The sequence below is a fragment of the Chelmon rostratus genome, chromosome 21 (genome assembly GCF_017976325.1).
Source record: "Chelmon rostratus isolate fCheRos1 chromosome 21, fCheRos1.pri, whole genome shotgun sequence".
Classification (NCBI taxonomy): Eukaryota; Metazoa; Chordata; class Actinopteri; order Chaetodontiformes; family Chaetodontidae; genus Chelmon; species Chelmon rostratus.
This window is the reverse complement of record NC_055678.1, coordinates 6,949,411-6,969,610: the sequence shown is the minus strand read 5'-3', so window position 1 is coordinate 6,969,610 and position 20,200 is coordinate 6,949,411. Positions and strand designations below refer to the sequence as shown.

At 42.4% G+C, this 20,200-nt stretch overlaps 2 protein-coding genes across 2 annotated transcripts; both read right to left on the bottom strand.

Annotated features, from left to right (window-relative positions):
• Positions 1–6,681: 6,681 nt before the first annotated feature.
• On the bottom strand, positions 6,682–13,451 carry LOC121624832 (cytochrome c oxidase subunit 7A-related protein, mitochondrial). The gene is made up of 3 exons (XM_041962756.1): positions 13,311–13,451; positions 7,758–7,892; positions 6,682–7,045 (listed from the first exon to the last, which is right to left on the bottom strand). Exons 1-3 carry the CDS (start codon positions 13,380–13,382, stop codon positions 6,905–6,907), a joined length of 348 nt encoding a protein of 115 aa, XP_041818690.1. The 5' UTR covers positions 13,383–13,451; the 3' UTR covers positions 6,682–6,904.
• A 3,575-nt stretch (positions 13,452–17,026) lies between these two features.
• Positions 17,027–20,084, bottom strand: kcng3 (potassium voltage-gated channel, subfamily G, member 3). The gene is made up of 2 exons (XM_041963294.1): positions 19,354–20,084; positions 17,027–17,830 (listed from the first exon to the last, which is right to left on the bottom strand). The coding sequence occupies exons 1-2, from the start codon at positions 19,977–19,979 to the stop codon at positions 17,185–17,187; spliced, it is 1,272 nt and encodes a 423-aa protein (XP_041819228.1). The 5' UTR covers positions 19,980–20,084; the 3' UTR covers positions 17,027–17,184.
• Between the last annotated feature and the right edge of the window lie 116 nt (positions 20,085–20,200).

Genomic DNA, 20,200 nt, shown 5'->3' with positions numbered 1-20,200 from the left:
TTTGTCACTCCCCGCCGCTCCTCTCGCCCCAGCCTTTCCTGCAGGGCAGTGTTCACTCCTATGCTTCTGCATTGTTCTTCTGAGCAGAGACAAACAAACAAGAGTTGTATACTGTGAATTAAGATGCATCCTCTGCTCTCACCCAATATGAAAACTGCCTTAATCAATATTTTTTAAGGGTAGCACTGAATCGAATGAACGCAATGCGAAAAAACATAACTCATGCTGCTGAGGGCACAGAGAATAAACACCCATATCTGCAGCTTTTACAGCCTGCAAAATAAACTTCAACTTCAATAAATAATAATAATAATAAGCTCAGTCTCACAGCTCTCATTAACTGGGTTTCCAGCTGCAGCCGGCAGCTACTTTCAGCGCTCTGATTGACCCCTGTACACTACCAGCCCTGCACCAAACGGCACACTGACAAAGCTAACAAGTGAAGGAAGTCAATCACGTGGCAAGACAACAGGGCAGATATGCTTCTCAGGAGCTGGTGGACTCCAAACCACAGCGAAAAGCAGTGAGTTAGATTCATCTCGTAGCCAGAAACACAGTGCTTGTGTTGCCCCAGGTCTGCTTGGTGTGAAGATCATTTGCAAACACATTAGCCAGAACAACTTCAGAAGCCAGGGTGGTGGTTGAACGCAATGTCGGTCGGTTGGTCCACCTGTTTGACTGAAATATAATTTGTCTGACGTTCAAGGTCCCCAGAAGGTGAATTGTAATCGCTTTGGTGATCGTCTGACTTTTCATCAAGCATCATTAGGTAAAACATCTAACTAGTGTATTACTTAGACACCAAAAAAGTGGCTTTCCTAAAAACTAAAGAGAAAAAGAAAACAGCAATTAATAAAACACCAAGAGAAAAACTAAATCTTAGTTCCCACATAGAAATCAATATCATCTTCCCTTTCCCTTGTGCATTTATGACTCACTGGAGGACATCATTTTGTCTTGCTACTGATTCTTTATGACATTCTTTCATTTGGAGCAACTTTTACTAACTCTGTCATCCAAATGTGATGAGGAGGCACTCTAGTCCCTCAGAATAAATCATTACTGCGACAGCCATTAAACAGATACCTTAAAATATAAAGATGTGGACAGAATACAAATGGCAGACCTGAGACTCAACATTCAATGCTCATCCGGAGTTTTTGGTGATTTTGGTCATTTACCTTTTTCTGTTCTTGTTAAAATTGCACCAAACAATCCTTAATGTGTAGAATTTTCTGCCTTTGACCTCCTTAAATATTCTCTCCTGGTAAGACACACCTATTCTCCATCGTCTCGCAGTCTAGTCTGCCCCCTAGTGGCCAAAAATCAGTTAATGTGGCTTTAAAATTAAAGGAGAAACAATAAATATTTGCATCTCAGTGTACTATTAGGGGAAGTGGTAAACCTGACCTTTTTCTGTTTTAAATGTTAAGTTAATATAATTTTACTTTAGCTGAGGTAATTATTTTTGAAGTCAGTAAGCGTGTAACTTGAAGTATTTTGGTTCCTCAGAGGTTTTATCAATTAAGACACACAGACGACATAAATCTGACCCAGGACACGAGTAAAAGGGCTGAAAGCAACACATGAACTTCACCAGTTTTCATCAGTATTCAATAATAATTGAATAGTCACCACATAAACCAGGCATCTCAAACCGGTTCCATAAAGGGCCGCGTGGCTGCAAGTTTTCCAGGAGCACACCAGGCTGGAATCAATTAATCAGCTGATCTCAGTCTTCAGCTGACAAATAAGTGATCCCTTGATGTTGATTGGTTGGCCTGATGTGCTCCTCCTGGGTTGGAATGAAAACCTGCAGCCACGCGGCCCTTTATGGAACCGGTTTGAGATGCCTGACATAAACGATTCTTCACTATGAGAGCCTCAGAGCGAAACATCTTCCTCATGCACACATCTGGTTCTGCTGAGGAGAACGAGAGTAGCTGTGAAGAGGGATTCAATTTTCAATTTTCTTCCAATATGTCACACCCATCCTCCACATAACAACCCTCTTCTCACGCTCTCACCCCCCCCCCCCTCCTCGCACCCCACTCACTTCCTGTGTTTTGCCTCTCCTTTTCCCCCACTTCCCTGTGTTCACGCGCCCCCCGGTGCTGGCTTCATTAACAGTTGGAGTGCTGTGTTATTGAGTGGGAAACATGTTATTGCAGAGCTCTCGTGTCTCTTCTGTCGGGCCTACGAGCGACAACAAAAGGATCCATTGTTGCTGATCGGCGCTCAAGTGGGCTGTCGTGACGCAAGAGGGACGGGGAAGACAGAGGGGTGGAATTATGGGGATGCTGAAGTATTCCTGGATGCAATGCAGGTACAAGGATTATTATCCAAACAACATTTTAGGTGCATCTCATGGCAAGTTAATATGTGCATATGGTGATTATCTTTCTCTAAGAAAGGTTCCAGTGGGAGGATAGTGACTCAATCAATGAGACAAGTAGTTATAATTACAGTGCATTATTCTGTACACCCATTTTGCACCTTCAGTTCAAGGGGATCACTAGTTACACGGTGGTTCCCAATCTGTGGGTCAGGACTCTTCAAGGGGTCACAAAATATATCATAAGGGTCAAGAGATTTTATCCATGCTAGCTGTGTGGTTCTAGGGATGTCGGTTAACACTTCCATGTATACTGAAATATCTCAACAACTATGGGATGGATTGCCATGAATGTTTGAGACGTTTATGCTGTAACCCCCAGATGATGAATGAGTTTGGCGATCCCTTTACTTTTCAGTGACCGCTATCAGCAGATTGCCATTTGTGGTTTTCAGTGAAATGTCTCCACAATGATTGGATGGATTTCAATAAGGTGAAATGTTAACTGGGATTTCTGCCTCAAACGTACTTTCAGCACTCCCTCTTCAGAAAGAGGACTACTCCTCTGTATCTGATGAAAATTTAAAGGAGGCATGCAAGAGATTTCTAATCAAAGAGGAAAACTGCTCTTTTGTTGTGAAATACTAGATACCGTCGCCTCTTCTGTCCTCTACGAACTATTTAAACAAAACCATCTGAGAACAGAACATCACTCTTGTTGAAGTGCTTGTAGTTCACGGACGCGTTCAAGCTGCGACAGGAGGGTCACAAGCAAAGATTGCTTCATTATAAAGGCTCAAAAGCCAAGGCGGTTGGGAACGGATCTGCAGTCTTTCATGCTCAGTCTTGTCTGATGCCAGCTCGACAGTTGCACAGGAATAAAAAAAAGGGGCAGTTAACTCTAAAAGTTGGCCAGCCTTGTCCCTGAGCCATGTTTCCATGGTAACAATCAATTACATCTACTGACAGGACATTAAAGATGAAGACCTGGCGCGATTTCTGTTTTGTGACTGTTGTGGAACAAGCAATGAGCTTTGTAAATATAGCTCATTCTTCTGCTGTTAAGTCAACCATTACTCAAATATCTTTTCCGTCAACGAGGCACAGCACATGTCCTCAGTGGTTTTAGTTTAGAGAGTATTCATTTGCCCAGGTTGTATGGCTAATTAGTGCCGTATAATCTGGGCAGGAGCACACACCACACCTGCATGTAAGCGCCGTCCTGCACCCTTGTTTTGCAGGATGGGATGTTTTGAAGTAAGACACTGTTCAAATTAAGCATTGTGTCTTTACTGTATTTATTAACTGTACTCATTATTTCCCCTAGAAGGTCAAATTATTCATCGCTGCTATGATCAATTATCCATCACGAGGTTTTCCTCAGGGTGTCAACTATTGATGCCATGACAAAGGGAGGTCCAGAGCTGAGTCATATTGATAAATTAAGGTGCCACATGTTAATAAATAAAACTCCTGCATCCATTGTGCCTATTTCAAAACTTTAAATCTAAAGAAAGGAAATGTCAGAGGCGTACTATCCACACAACGAAAGCCTTGTCATAATCTGCAAATGTTAACATGCTAAGCTAACATGGTGAGCATGCAAAACATGATCTGCCCAACGTCAGTATGCTAGCAGTGGCACTGTGGCGGGCACAAGGCGACATACATAAAGTCATCATATCGAACATCTGTTGCAAATCATTTGCAGGTAATGACTGAACAGTTCACATAAATCAGCAGACACTCAATATTCTCTCCGGTGATGCTCTCCCTGGCTGTTGCTGCAGCCATCTTCACTTTTTTTTATTTCAAGGGTTTTTTTAACCTTTAGCCTGGACTCCAGCAGTGAAACATATACACAAGAGATTTACTGACGTCAGGGGCCTGACCTAGATGCTCTTGACTGTCTGGCCACAGAAAAAAAGCTCATTGATTGCCCTGTCCTGCTGGACTCGACTCAAATTAAAAACACTGAAAGTACCACAGCGTCCGGCGCCCAACATTTTCATGCTGTGTGCTGCCGACACGTGTGCTACTTCATGATTACAAGTGGTTGAGCTCTCTGCGAGGACAGAGCCAATCAGTTAGCTAAGCGGCGGCCACCTCTTCTGAGTTGTTCACCTGCTGTGCGTCATGTGACCCTGCCCCACCGCTGCACGATCAGCACAAAGACGCAGAAGCTGCAAGCGCAGGTTTTCAACATACCATGCACACCAAACCAATGGAGCAAGGTCATCTCGCTGTGTGGTTAAGGCACTATGCAGCCTACTGTGCTATAAGTGGTGATAATGGCTTTGCATGTTTTAATCGCCTTTCAATTGCATATAATCCTTGAAAAAAACTAGACTTGCCGCCTCGTGGTTGTATTCCTCCACTAGTTGAGTTACAGTCCATGTCTGTCCAGACTCACATATTATATATAGTGCAGACTTTGATGGAATTTAATAGAAGGTATTAAGTGTATTTTTTTGTGAAATGGAAGTTCTCACTACGCTGACATGTATAATTCTAGTGAATTATTTCCAGTGAGAAACATGGTATTTTTCTAGAGGAGCACAGAGGACTGATGGAGAGCTTCATCACATGGTGCAACAACAATCACCCGAAGCTCAGTATCAGCAGAAACAATGAGCTTGTGGTGGACTACAGTGCATCAAATGTGGATGTTGCTGCACATAAGCTACAAACTGTAAAACGTGTTTCAAACAGATCTTGAACCTGTACAATCAGGTTCAAGGTGGATGCCCAAGATAGAGCCGTAAACCCAGGAAAGTGTTTTTGAAGCACATTATGATCTCACAATAAAGCTGACCTTCGACCTTTTGGATATAAAATATCATCACTTCATCATTTCATCCTGTGAGACATCTGGTGGCACTCTAACATGAATAGGGTATGAATTTATAGTTATGGTCAAAAATGTGTTTCGTGAGGTCAAGGTAACCTTTGACCAAAATCTAATCAGTTCATTCTTGAGTCCAAATGAGCATTTGTGCTCGAGGCGTTCCTGAGAAATCACGCTCACAAGAATGGGACAGACGGACGGACAACCGGGAAAAATGTGAATAAAATAACAATGTTCCCTAGATATCTCCAGGTCAGAGACTGCTTTAGTGAAGAAGTTAAACAAACTGAGGATAGTGAACCTAATTTGGTCTTTATATTCATTCATGCAGATAAAATTAAAGACAACAAACATCTGTTATCATAAATATTCAACAGAATACAAAACTCCATAAAAGGAGAGAGAACCAGGCCTGGAGAGATGTGAGGAGGGTCGGGATCACACAGGGAACAGCGCAGCCACGAGCACCAACTCCTGCTCCTGTTGGAAGGAGGTAATATGATGTGACTCTTACAATTGAAATATGTATATAAGGGTTTTCAGGGCCAAAATGAATACTGGAGGCAGGGTGTTTTTTAAAAACGCTAATAATTTTCCTATTTTTTTTGGCTTCACTCTTAAAGTAATTATAATTGTTTTATAGAAGAGATTGACTGTTTTGGTACATTACACTTGAGCAAAATCCAGTGTGAGCATATTTATATAGTTACATCTCTTTAAAATACTTTGTACTTGAAATTAATTCAATGAAATGAACTGAGACTTTTACTCAAATATAATTTGAGGAACTTCTACTTTACTCAAGTATTTTAATTTTCCATGATTTCATATTTCTACTTTACAAGATTTCTGAGGCAAATATTGTAGTTTTTACTTGACTACATCTATTTGACTTCATTTTAGTTACTAGTTACTTTGCAGATAACAATTAATACTGCAAAATATAAGCAACAAATAGATTATGTTGCACTATTCTAGGTTAAGATATCATATACTTGAAATGGACCATCACTACTTTTTGGCACTTTACGTATATTTTTCATTTTAATACTACTGGAAAAAGAGAGAAAATCATCATCATCATCAGCGTGTCAGAAGCTCAATGTGGGACTGCCAACATGTCTGTCTGAAACAACCTCCCTCCGAACTCGGCGCGAAGCATCTGACATCACACCAGGGCCCACACATATAAATACTGTATGAGACAGTACTTAAGCCAAGTGAGCAGCAGCTATGTTCCAGACGGGGTGTCTCCATCATGCCTGCTCTCTCTCTCGCACACACATGCTCGAGCCTGTGAGCAGAAAAAAAAATCTGTACATCTCCGCTTCTATTTCGGCGTTTGCAGCAGCTGAGAGAGACGACGTCGCTTTCCGCCTTATAGACGGTTTCATACATGGCGCCCGTGCATCTGTCGGCTGCTACAGCGAGTGCTATTTCAGTGACATATAAATAGAAAGTTGAGGAAAAAGACTTCAACTCAGAGCATCTTTTAACATTTGTTTCCCCTTAAAATTTATTAACTTAGACATCTTTTTGACAAAGAAGATAGACAATATTTCTGTTATGATTGGTGTGGTGTTCTGACAGCCATTAATTCTCCTCTAAGAGTCCCAGGAGGTGGTGTATCGAGGGCAGATGGAGATTGGGAATGTTGGGTCCATGAATTACAGCAGCGATGTGTCCGAGGTGTTGTAGAGAGATCCCGGGTTTTGTGCTGGTCACTTGTTGGTGGGCTGGGCTGCGATGTAAAGAGCCACCATGCAGTAGAGAGCGCCTCCTACGGTGAGAGCCATGGTGGTGCGGTACAGTAGCCTGTCGGGAACGCCGCGCTTCAGATGAACGGGGACGCCGTCTGATGTCTGAGAGGAGAGAAACAGGAGGGGCAGAGGAGGGTTGAAGAGGAAATGAAGGAAAACATGAAAAATACAATGAAGCTGTATCGGAGCGTACAGAGTCTTCTCATCAATTTGCTGTGTAAGACAGGCCTGAGCATTTTGAATTATTTGGGTCAGGACACCGTGTTCCTGTAGCTATTTATCCATCCCAGTTCTGAACCAGCACTGCATGTTTTTAAATCTCATTTTCTTCAGTATTGTGATTGAAAAAAAAACAAAAAACATTCCTTCATAAACATCATCAAAATGATGCAAAGTCTCCCTGAACACTTTGATTGGAAACGCTAAACTGACAGTTTAATTATAAGAAAAAAAGGTTGTTTCCAGTGTGCAATTTTCATTGGAAGGCCAGTGTTTCTACACATCTGTCTGTCTGTCTGTCTGTCTGTCTGAAAGACCTTGGCTTTAATAAAAGAAACAGTTATTCAAATTAGAAAATTGCAGCCGCCAATTCTGTGATTTTCATTTGTGTGATTGATTGCTCTGCCCAAAGTCAGGGTCTCTTATTATTTCCCTCAGTGCCTTTTGTGTGATGAATACTGCGGGTGGAAGCAGGAGGTCATTAAGAACAGACTGAAATAAATACCAGTCATCACCCAAAACTAATAGATCTCCAGGGAAAGTCTTGTTGTCGTGACTAAGACTGACACCCGTTTCAGTCAGTGTTCTTCATTACCTGGAAATATTTCTGGAGCTCAGGAACCCTGTTTGCTCCCATGTACTCCACCGCGGGCCCGGCCTCTGACACCAGCTTGGTGGGTGAGGCAAACGTCATGGTCGGGGGCTCTGCTGGCACACCAGGCCTCAACCCCTGGACAAAAACAAGCAACTGGTCACAATAAGGCACAATTCAGTGATGGGAATTATGGGTTTTTGAAAGGGACTGAGTCATGAGATCTGTTCTTTCTGTGGGCGGGGGTCACCTGGTGTATCTGCAAAATAACCACTAGGATGACTGGGTCAGATTCAAACTTAGACATCCCACCAATGTAATTTCATTTTGCATGTGTGGACTAGGTTTCGCTCCTTGATTTCTCATATTTCCAGATCTAAGTCAGTAATAACAAAAGGTGACTCCATATCCCTCTGCTTTGTCAGTGATTTTGCTACTTTGAATACCCTATGAATGAAATGTGCTATGTAAATAAAGTTGCCTAGCCTTGAATGCAATGACAAGGTTAGCGCTCCTCTGCTACATCACGCAATATAATAATCATAACAATAAACTTTATTTGTATAGCACCTTTCATACAGAATTGCAGCTCAACATGCTTTACAACAAAGAAATCACATGCACCAAGTGAGTGCTTCACATGCAGTTCATTGATCTGATTGGCTGAAGTTCGTCCACGATAGATGGTGATAGAAAGACGGCTCGTCCAATCACCTGCCAAGCATTTTTTGAAAGTGCCCGAAACAAACAGTTTCCATGGACGACATCTCAGCTGGATTTCATGAGATCCAGAAAGGTCTTCCAGGTTGTGAAAAAAAGCTTTCACGGAGACCTTAGTAGACTTATTTTCTCCAGCCTAATACAGTTCAGTCCCTCCTTGATCCAGTCCTCTAATTTAAGGGGTGAAACATGATTCGGTTTCGTAACAATGGGCCAACCCGCCATCAACTTTTGTTGAAATGATGAAAATGATCATCACAGCGAATGCCAAGCATTTTACAGTGTTTCAAATATTTTAGTCCAGTACTCAGATAATTGGGGATGGGTCCAGAGCATGTGTGAGAGATTGGCTAATTGGCAAATATCTGTCCATGACTGGATAGAGGAGATAGTCAGTGTTCTAGGACATTCTGTGCTGTCGTATACGCTGATAATGCAAGATGAACAAAGTTAACAACAATGGATTTTGTCACTCCTCTTATTGTTAGCTGTCTTAATTTTGAGGGATAATCACCCTTAATTTTGGAACTACAGTTGCTATAAAGCAAACAGGACGTATATCGTTAGCTAGCTGTAGGCTACAACTTGAACCCTGCCTTTTTAGCCTGTATTCATTTACATTTTTCCAAACTGCCACCATTAATTAGCTATTAGGAGTTCTAGTAGAATGTCCATGGACATATTAACAACTATTACTGGATTACTCTGAAAATGAAGAAATCTTAAAAGTGTGAGTCCTGACTGATGATTGATTACTGAATGATTTAAGTGGATTTATTCACGATGGACATCTGACGGGTTATTTTTTTTTTTAAGTATCTTAACTGCCTCCATGAACTGTGTGTCACTGCAACTGCTTACTAGACGTTCCCATCGACTAATTTCCCTGATGTTTAAACAGAAGTTTAAACACAGAGTAGTCGACTAGTCTAAAAGTGAGAAAACACTCGGAAACAGACAAAATTGTTAAAGTTAAATCAAGAGGCAACCTCCAGGGCTGAAAAATTAAGCCATCGCGCACGTGCCATAAACGGCAGTTCCCCGAATGGCCACTTGAGGCTGGCTCCAAAAGTGAGTCACTCCCCATAGACCCCTATATTAAAATGTCCAAATTTACGGCAGAAATAAACATGTTTACAGTCTAATTTCACCGACTCACGACAACTGTACAGGAGGTGAACGTTTATGTAAATCACTTGTTTAAATTATAATAAGTCTTAAGGTTATGTATAACTATGGGCAAGGCCGCTTGGAGGGACAGCTAGCTGGATCAGCCAGGAGTCAGGCACCGCCAAGATGGCGACGGCCGGAGCCTCTGTCACTGAGCTTCACAACGATTCTTCAGGAACCACCGTTTGAAAACCAGAGGTGACAAGGTTGTCGAGATCAGAGAAAACCTTTTTCCTAAATTTGGATTTTTGACAGGAACATTTAACAGAAAAAACTCAGGGAGAACCAATTTTTTTCAAATGTGTCTATATTAGGTGGAACAAACATCTGAGCTCAACACTGATGCAGAAATACAAGTGACTACATGAGTGCTTGATCCAGCTCATCTCACAAGCTGTACCGTGACTATTTAGCCGTATGAGTCCAGGGAAATTATCACTAACGTTCGTGCCATTGTTCTTCTTTTCAGACAGTTAATATTGTAAGTATATGAAGCAGAGGTACACTGTGGTGTTCATGAAGTACAAGTGTGCCTACTTAATATCATCTCACTTGGAAGAAGCTTCTCACCCACCTTGGGTCTGAAAATTACTGGGAGACCCATTACCTTGTTAGAGTGTGTGGAGGCAGAGAGTGTGGGAGCGGGGAAATTAAATCTGACACATGAAGCTGCAGAGGCACTGACAGCAGATTATTTTTACTTGCCATTTAAGAGAAGGCTTGACTAAAAGTGATAGCAGTAGCTCATCTTTGTGCATTATGCCTGAAATGCAGAGACGATTCATCATTCATTTTTGTATCTTCTCCTATAGGGCAGATTACAGGTGGGCAAGATGCCGAGGAATAATAATTCAAATGCAAAGGAGAGGGAATAAAAATGCTGCCTTCAGGTGTCTGGTGGGGTTTCCCCTCACCCTTACCAAGTGTAAAGTGGAAACTATATTTCCTGATGGTGTGACTTGTTGTTATCTGTCAAGTGTGAGCTGGTACAGATCCTGGAAGGACAGATTGAGATGAGGTCACATGACCAGCTTTAGAGGTGTTAACTGCTGAATAAGTGGTGGAAGCTGCAGTTGCCATAATAATATATTTGCTGCTATAAAAAGAAACTGTCAACAACTGTTGGGAAAGGTGAGATTTTCTATTACCTTATATCAAGTGTCAGCAATTAGGTTCAGCCATAGGCTTTTATTTTTCAGCCTTGTTCACTTACAGGCATGATGGAAAAGCGGGCCTTTATGTTCCACGTCTTGACTTTAAGCATTTAAGAGTAACAAACTTGGAATATTTGAGGGAGGGTGCTCACAACTGCAGGCGGGCGACAAATCCCTCACATAAATATTTACCTACCGTCTATCGCGTTGAATTACAGAACTTGTAACATGTCTTCCTTCCTCGCCAAACAAACTACCCTAAAAGATTCAACAAGGGATTCAGAACTGGATTTACTGGACCCATTCCCACTGAGGGTAATACTCATTTTATAACAAAGTTAGTCTAAAGTGTGAGTGCTTATTCTGACAACAGGACTAGAGATGCAGATTATCCACACACTATAAACAGTGGCCTGCTCCATGGAAGGTTGAATAAAAGTACTGTATTTTTTTTTTAATCTGTTCTGGTAAAATATACTGATATATTATTTATGTGCTATTGGTCTGATAAAGTTACTGCTTCATTTCAGCACTCTGGGCTGTGCAGGCAGCCTGCAATATAAAATGTTATGAGGGATGAATCTTGCATTTACATCGTTATATCTATGGGAAATTTATGGAATATCTTGTAAAAGTTTTGCTAAAAACAATGAAAGAAAAAACAGCAGGTTTCCTCGGTGGACCAAACTTTTTGATGGAGGGTTGGATTTGGCCCACAAGCCGACATTTGCCTGTGTGAACATTTGGCATCTTAAGAAAGGAATTGATTGGATTAAAAGTGCACAGTGTGGTCATCTCTCTTCATTCCATGGTACTCTCTCCATCATCAGGTCTCTGAAGTCTGAAGCAGCCTGAGGCTGTAACAATTTTCAGTATTTCATCTACTGTGTCTAATGTAGCGATACTATAGTGTCACATACTCTTTAAAAAGTACGACTACTGCATTCAAAAATGTACTTAAGTAAAAACATGTAGGTAATGTCAAAAAGAAAAAAGTAACGTAAAAGTAAACATACTCAACATGCTCAATTTCCATTTATATTATTCTTAATTATTCTGTTGGCCTATTATTTCTGATGCATTTATGTTCAAGCACCATTTTAACATTGAAAACCGCAACACAACCACTGCTTTACATGTCTGAACAGTCTTGTTGTGATGTTGTAGACATGGAATTTGTTCTTAGGTTTATCTCAATGAGACTTCCTTAATAAATACACTGCAGAAAGCAAAATCTAAGATGAAATACCTTAAATCAAGGCAATATATGCTTCTCTTATATCTTTTAATCAGGCAGTTTTTATGTCCAAGCATTTCACTTGCTTTAAGCTTTCTTTGTCCTTAATTGTCTTGATAAGATACTACTACTTCTTACTGACACTTTATTACAGGTTCTGAGTAACTTAAAGCTTGAAACAAAAACTTCTAGAATTATAAAGCTGTTTGATCTACACTGACACTCGCTTATAAGGACAAAACTTCTTTCTATCCAGATAAATGTACTTGTTTCTAGTCTGGCTGCACTACTTTTAAGAGAGCTGTGGATTGTTTGAGATTAGAATTGTTTTAAAAATCTTGATAAGTGAAACTTTCCTGTTCTGTCAGCAGATAATTTTACTTATTTTAAGTATTACTTTCCCCATTTTCTTGTTTCTGAGAACTGATTTCTTTTTAGTTTTTTGTTATATCTATATCTACACAGTAAAAAACATTGGGTTAAAAACTGCGCCAGCATGGGGCAATATAGCACTGATGCCCAATCGGTCCTTGGTACAGTTAACCCAGTATGGAGTGTGCCAAACTAATTAACTACTCTAGTTAACTATCTGATATATATACTACAGTAGTTTAATTCCATGAATCTACACATTTTCTACACTGCTCATCTTGAATGTAAAACCTTACTCTGTAGTGTGAAATAAACATAAAAATAAAGTTTTACCAAATGAAATTTAGTGGAGTGGAAGTATAAAGAAGAATGAAAGGGAAATATTTGAGTAAATACAAGTAGACCTGTATGTACAAGTACATACAAGTCACATGAAGGCCAGATCAACACATCGGAAATAACCTTTCAGAATAAAGGTTAAATAAAGGTTCCGAGATAAGGCAGTGATGAAAAAAGGGAATTACATTTTCAAAGAAAGAAAGGAAGAAAGGCCACTGCTTCTTTACGGTTTGTCTGAAAGTCTCCAAAACGTTAGATGACTGTATGAAAACTACAGATGGCTTTCTGCGAAGTTAGCTGTAACGTCGAACTACCGTGTAATAAGACAAGAAACTACCTTTGATAACCGCTATTTGCCAACAGAGAAACCAGGAAAACAACACCACGTTTGGGAGTTGAGACACACAGTGGTGGACTGTAAACTGCACGGAAGACCTTTCAATATCTTCAAGCAAAGCCCTGGTAGCTACAGCACAAGCTATAATGGTTCCTTATCCAACATGAAGGTCATCCTGGGCGGTTACCGGATCGGTCTCTCACCGACACACCGCATCCCAGTCTCACCTGAGGGTTGTAAGCGGCCGTAGGAGCAGATCCCGTCAGTTTCTGGGTAATCCCGCTGAATTTGTAGTACATTTTTACTGTTGAAGGACGGGGAAAAGTGTCACCCACAACAAAATCACACGGTTAAGGGTCTTCCGGTTCCGGCCGTCGAGGCAAAGTGACGTCGCAGTCGGCTGGCTCAACACTGCCTGTGTAAAATTAAAGTTTCGCTGTAAAAAAAGTGTATGGCAATATTCGCTGCTTAGTTTACTGATCATAAAGCTTTAAAATCATAGAGATAACAGAGCCCACCTATTTAATATAGTAATATAAGAATATGATGGATAATGTGCATAATAATGTTGGCTGATGTTCAACTTCAGGATCTTTTTAGGACAATATTATAAACACAGGTTGCCAGTGTTAAATTAAAATATGAGTAGAGGATTTTTGCAAACATGCAGTGGAGGTAGAGGTATTTTTAAGCCCTGAATACTGTCTGCAGGTCTTCCCACTCAGGCTTACACAGCCTCAAAAAGCTCAATCAATCAGGAAGTCAGTCAATAAAACAGGATTTTGTAAATCCCCCCATCCCCAGTGGAAGTTACATCCTCATATGTTCTTTCTTGCTGAAAAACAAGTAAATAACAAAATTTTCAACCATGCCAATGGCGTTGAATGGTAATGATGGTCCACCACTTTACTCCAGACTGAAATACCTCTGCAGCAATTGTGATGGACTTCCATTAAATTTGGTACAAATATTTATGGATACCAGAGGATAAATCCTTATGACTATGGTGATATCCCAACTTTTCTTCTAGGGCGACCAGCAGATCAAAATTTACTCTTGTCCAATATGTTGGTTTCTGACCAAATTCCTGCAGAACAAATCTCGTTCCCATCACCCTTCGCGAATGTTAGCATGTTAACACACCCAACTAAGACAATGACAATGGTAAACATTATACCTGCTAAACATCAGCATGTTAGCATTGGTATTGTGAGCACATTAGCATGCTTATATTAGCATTTAGCTCGAAGCACTGCTGCGCTTAAGTATAGGACACAGCATGGCAGGTGGACTGATAAGTCCTTTTGGTTTCTAACTTAGTTTATAGCAACAATAAAGCATTCACACATGCTGAATAGTGTGACCCAGCTGAACATCAATTAGAGATTTTGGAGAGATGTGTTCGACAGTGCAGTCCTACACCATCATCAATACGCTAAATGAGGGAATATCTTTAAGAACAATCATCCCTTCAGTAGAGTTTCGGAGAATCCATGGCAAGAACTGACGCTGTTCTGGGAAACACCTCACTGAGACACTTTATGGTAGTTTTTCCCTTGAATTGTTACCTTGCTCACTGACAGATGTGCAACATGCATGTGTGAAAGATTTGAAAGGTGAGAACAGTGCGGCAGCAATTTGGGAACTAGAGCCTGGCACAGTGTTCACGACAGTGTGAATCTGATGAGTGCAGTGAATGCCCCTGCCAGCGGGCTCAGGTGTTCCTCACCATGAACATTATGTTCCATTGCATGCAGGATGCTCAGAGGTGTAAATCAAGACTTATCAAGCTCCATCTGCCATCCATTTATCACTTCACTAGTTCAAACTGTGTGCATTCATTAGTTTGTCTCAGGTCAGGAGTAAGTGAAAACCTGAGATCTATTTTGCCACATTTCATTTGTTATAAGCAATTGCACATTCAAAGACATTTTGCTCTGAGTAATTTTATTACAAAAAACTAATACATTGATCACATTAATTACAATTCCATAGTCCATTGACGAAAAAGTTTTAATTGATGGTTTCAATCAGGCCTGGCCAAAATTCACAGGGCTATAAGCTATGCCACATCAGCTGAAAATTATGAGCCGTAGGGAAGGTGATAAAACATCATCTTTCATTTTTGTGACTTTTACACTACTTAAATAGCACATTGATAACACAGCAACAAGGCCACTGAGATATGCACTGCCGACAATACTACACCCATACAAGGCTGCAAGGTTTATGAGGAAATAACAAATGGAGACTTTAAATTGAAGGACAGACAGATAGTGAACAGACAGATTGTTTAATTTCCTTTGCAACGGAATAGAGATTGATGTGTGTGTGTGTGTGTGCGCGTGCATGTGTGTGTGCGTGTAAAAAGAGGTTGGTTGATGGCAACAGGAGGAAGAGGAGAGGAGATGCAGAGAAAGACTGTTGTGTGGGAGAGGTGTTGACTTGTTTGTTTGGATCATGTGTCTCTTCAACAAATCATATCATCTTGGCAAACTGTGGACAAGGCAGACATGTTTGAATCATGCATGAATGTCAGAACCGTCATCTGTGACCTCCTCTGGTGCTCTTTTTTCCCTCTTTTTTTTTTAATCTTTTTCTTTCTTTTTAGGAATTTCAACTAATCCTGTCATATCATCTTACAAATAATCACAGAACAAAAATGCTGCGCGCCATCCAGGAGGAGTGTGTGGACGTGGCTTTTTTTTGTGTGTGCACACACATCAACCATTATGATTGACATGCTGGAGGATGAGGTTGCCTTGGAGACGCAGAAACATAAAATGCCTTACATTCACTCGCAAATGGAGAAGCAATACTCACTCCGTCTATTCATCTTTGTGCTCATGCTTGCTCCACGTTCTGCCATCGCTAGCATTTTTTTCCCATAATCTTTTGTCCTCCACTTCACGCTACATCTGCTCCGTCATATCTGTCGCCCCTTTATTTGTCTGTCACCTTGCAGTCCTCGGTGACCTGGCTCCATATTTCATTATGCTTGGCTTCAGCCCCTCCTGCACACGAAGACCTCTGTGTACGCCTTCGCCATCACTTTGCACCCACTTGTTCACTCCTTTTCTATGTTTCACAGGTTTAACAGAATGCATCTAGGTCACACATCAATCTTGTGTAACTTGTACCATCTGGGTGCAAAGCTTAGACAAAGTGAACGGCTGATGGCCAGACAAACAAACACACACACAGTGTATACACACACACACACACACACACACACACACACACACACACACAGAATTCAATGCAGCCTACAAAAAAGCAGCCGTCTCTGCCAGTGTTGTAACCATGGGAATACAGTGTAAACAGCAGCCACCGTCAAAACTGGATTGACTGTGCCTGCGTGTGTTTAATGGATAATTATTCCTGTGTTTCTATTCTTCTGTCCGTGTTGAGCACGCCGGTTGAAGACGATGATTAAAGATCATCAGCACAGCAGGCAGGAGCTAAAGAGGCCAAATAAATCAGGTGCAGCTCAGGCAGGAAACAGGGCAGAGTACAAAGCTGATTTCACAATGGCATCAGCAGGCATACTGGTTTGCTTAGTTTCTGTCTGATGTACAACCTCGATTCAAGAAAGTTCGGACGCCGCATAAGACATGAAAAAAACAGCATGTGGTAATGAGCAATGGAAATCAGTGCAAAGACAACTTATTTAATGTTTCACCTCATTGACTTAATAGATTTTTGTAAATATCGGCTTATTCTGAATTTGATGCAGCAACACGTTTTAAACAAGTTGGGACAGAAGCAACAAAAGACTGGGAAAGTCTCCAAAAACACCTGTTTGGAACATTCCACAGGTAAACAGGTTGATTGGTAACAGGTGATAGCATCATGATTGGGTATGAAAGGAACATCGTGGAAAGGCTCAGTCTTTCACCAGCGAGGATGGAGCGAGGTTCACCACTTTGTGAACACATGATTGGATAAAGGATGTTACATTTGCTCAGGGACGTTTCGTATGACTGTTTATCGTTAGTTTGCAAGTGATTGCATTCTGTTTTCATTTCCGTTTTACATCGAGTCACAGCTTTTTCGGAATCGGGGTTGTAGGCATGGCCAGATCTGTTTTGGTATAAATGTTCACTGAAGTATCTCCGATGACAGGCTGCGTGCGTATCTGGCAGAGCGGAGTTTGAGTTCATGGTAGCACTGTACGAAACTGTGGTAGATGAATGTGATGGGCAGCGCCAGGAGGACGATGCCGCTCACCACGCACATCCCCCCAAGCACCCGCCCCCCAACTGTCACAGGGTACACATCCCCGTATCCGACCGTCGTCATGGAAATGATGACCCACCAGGCGGCGGCCGGGATGCTGGCGTAATCCGGGTTCTGCGCTCCCAAATCCAAGCCGTGCTCCAGCAGCTGGGCCAGAGCGCTGTATATCGCCATGGCGACGCAGACAAACACCATCAGCATGACCATCTCCCTGTAGCAGCGCGTGAGTGTCAGCCCCAGTGTCTGCAAGCCCAGGAAGTGCCTGGCCAGCTTCATGAGCCAGAACACTCGCATCATCCTCAGCACCCGCAGTATCACCCCAGCAACCCCGAGCCCGGCACCCGGCATCCCTGCGCGGGCCATCGCCATGGTGACATAGTAGGGGGTGATGGCGATCACATCGATGATGTTCAGCGGCCGGCGGAGGAAGTCCCACTTGTTTCTAGCCACCAAAAAGCGCACTATGCACTCTGCTGTAAACCAGCCAATACACACGGCCTCCACTATCCTAGAGAACAGAGGAGAAAGACATGAAATGGCAGAGGAGCAACACAGAGATGTGGACGATATGAGATACTGTTTGACAACCGGTCAATGTGAGGGAGGAGGAAGCAGAGCGGGGCTGATATAAATTATTATGGGAAATAAGGAAACACCTGACGCAATTCAGGGTCGAGACAAGCAAACAAAGGCGGGCGCGCAGGAGAGCAGGGAAACTGCACAGAGGGAGGGAAGAAAAAGCTCCAAAGAGCGGGTGTGACACAAACAAGCACACCATTACCACATTGATTAGCGCAGCAAAGGCAGTCAAATTGAATTAGAGTGAGGTGGTGCTTGTATTTGAAGCAATGGGGCCAAGCAAATACCGCGGAGCCCAAGATAACTCCATCAGTACAATTAGACCAAACCAAATTACAGAGCAGCTGTGACAATCGTATCATCTACTGGTATGAAAGTAAATTGAAATCCTTTTATATAAGTATAAACTAGCCCACACTTCTGGTTGATTACCTAACCATTGTAACTGATCCAAAACTATGTCCAGCCTGAGTGAACATAACCTTATATAGAGAAAGGCCGCCTCGGGCTTCTTAGAGAGGACAGGCTGCATGTGGCCATAATAATGTGCAGGGAAAGGGGCGCACTTTTTCATCTTGCGTCCAGAGAAATGGAGCCAAAAGCTCCAGCCGACTTAAAATAGAAGGTGATTCCTGCAAGTGGCCTTTCTGTTTGCTGCCGCTAATCCATCAGTAAACCTTCTTCTTTCAACTCATTATCCGCTGGATGTTATGAATCTGGCATTTATCTGATATGTTTGCCCTCCTTGTGTACAATGTACACACAAATAAAACCTACCCAAGCCAATAAAGATATTCAAATGAACTGTGAGGAGGAGGGTGAAAGACTCAGGAAGGCAGAGGGGCTTCCGGTGTGATAATTAAAACTACTCTTTTTGTAGATAATATGGATTGATTGTTGATTGACTTCCTTGGGAGCTTGTCTGACATGTGAGGATCCTGTTTAATGTACTGCCTGAAACTCGTCTCTGTGCTGTATTGACTTGGGCGGCGTCAAATCACTTAACACAATCTCCCTATAGAATGTTGTTTTCTATTGACTTTTAAAAATATTTCTTCAAAATAACTGTTGATTTTTCACTTTTTTTATGGCAAAACAAAAACAAAAAACGATACCATCATATCAGGACACAAAAAAGATGGAATATGACGATGCCTGAATAACTCTCTGGGTAATAAATGGATAGTGCGCACTGAGTTTGACCGCTGCCTTGAACGCCAGCGGGGCTTCTCCAGTGTCTGTGAGTGTATTTATGTCTTTAAAAAGTGTTTATCATGACAGAAGCGTATCCTTGACATGATTGGGCTCATGACAACAAGTCACTGCTGACTTTTACGCACCAGATTTTAGAGCACATGTCTCACTTGTAGAATATGCGCACACATTGCGCCTAAAATTTAGCAGCATCCCCAAGAAGGGGTCCCTTCTAATTGATCCTTCACTCTGGCCTACCTGTGCTCCTCCACAGTATTTCTCTTGGCCGTATCCCAGTCCGGCAGGGTGCTAGCACACAGCATGACCATAGAAATGATCACAAAGATCACAGACACTGAAGCCAAGAGCTGTGCCGCAAGCGAAGAGTTGGGCTCCTCGAACGCCTTGCGCATCTTCTCGAGCCATTTAGCGCGACCGGTGAGCGCAGTCCGTTCCAACGACTCGCCCGGACTCTGGGGCTCATCCCCCGACATTATGATGTCCTCCTCCGACAAGCTGTCCAGTCCGATCTCGGACATCCTGTCGTCCAGGCGTTTCTGGCAGCAAGAGTCCAAGTGCGCACTCTCCAGTCCCCAGTACAGCATCTCTGTGTAGAAGGACAGCTCGCACACTCCGGGGACAAAGCGGAGTTTCCCGGAGCGCACGTACAGCATGATGAACACGAAAGCCTGCGCGTGGCGGTCGAAGAAAAACTCATTCCGGTCCCGGTCGTAGTCGTCGCACAGTTCAAGAACCTCTTTCTCGGTTGCGCAGGCATGCAGGCGGCTGACGCGCCGGAGAGGGAAATCCCTGATCACCTCACGGGTGAAGGCGTACCGGGTTCCCCCTACGTTGAGCACGCAGATGCTCTTCCCGAACTTCATCTTGTCAACCTGTAACCTGACTAAAACTCCTCTTCAGCGTCCATTCCCCCTTCCATAACAGGAGTTCGGGCACTTGGGGGGCACAGTCTCCCCTGTCCCCCGGGGTGTGGTTCGCTCTGAGTGGAGGTGGCCCTGCGCAGAGCTCCGTAGCTGTTGGAAACTATTCCCTCTATCCCTCACTCCTCTTCCTCTCCCTCTGTAGCTTGTGGAGGAGACTCTCC

Coding starts and splice junctions, on each gene's coding strand:
- LOC121624832 (XM_041962756.1), bottom strand. CDS start 13,382: ATGTACTACAAATTCAGCGGGATTACCCAGAAACTGACGGGATCTGCT. Junction 7,893..13,310: donor CGGCCGCTTACAACCCTCAG/GTGAGACTGGGA, acceptor GTTTTTGTCCAG/GGGTTGAGGCCTGGTGTGCC. Junction 7,046..7,757: donor AGCTCCAGAAATATTTCCAG/GTAATGAAGAAC, acceptor CTCTCCTCTCAG/ACATCAGACGGCGTCCCCGT.
- kcng3 (XM_041963294.1), bottom strand. CDS start 19,979: ATGAAGTTCGGGAAGAGCATCTGCGTGCTCAACGTAGGGGGAACCCGG. Junction 17,831..19,353: donor AATACTGTGGAGGAGCACAG/GTAGGCCAGAGT, acceptor TCTGTTCTCTAG/GATAGTGGAGGCCGTGTGTA.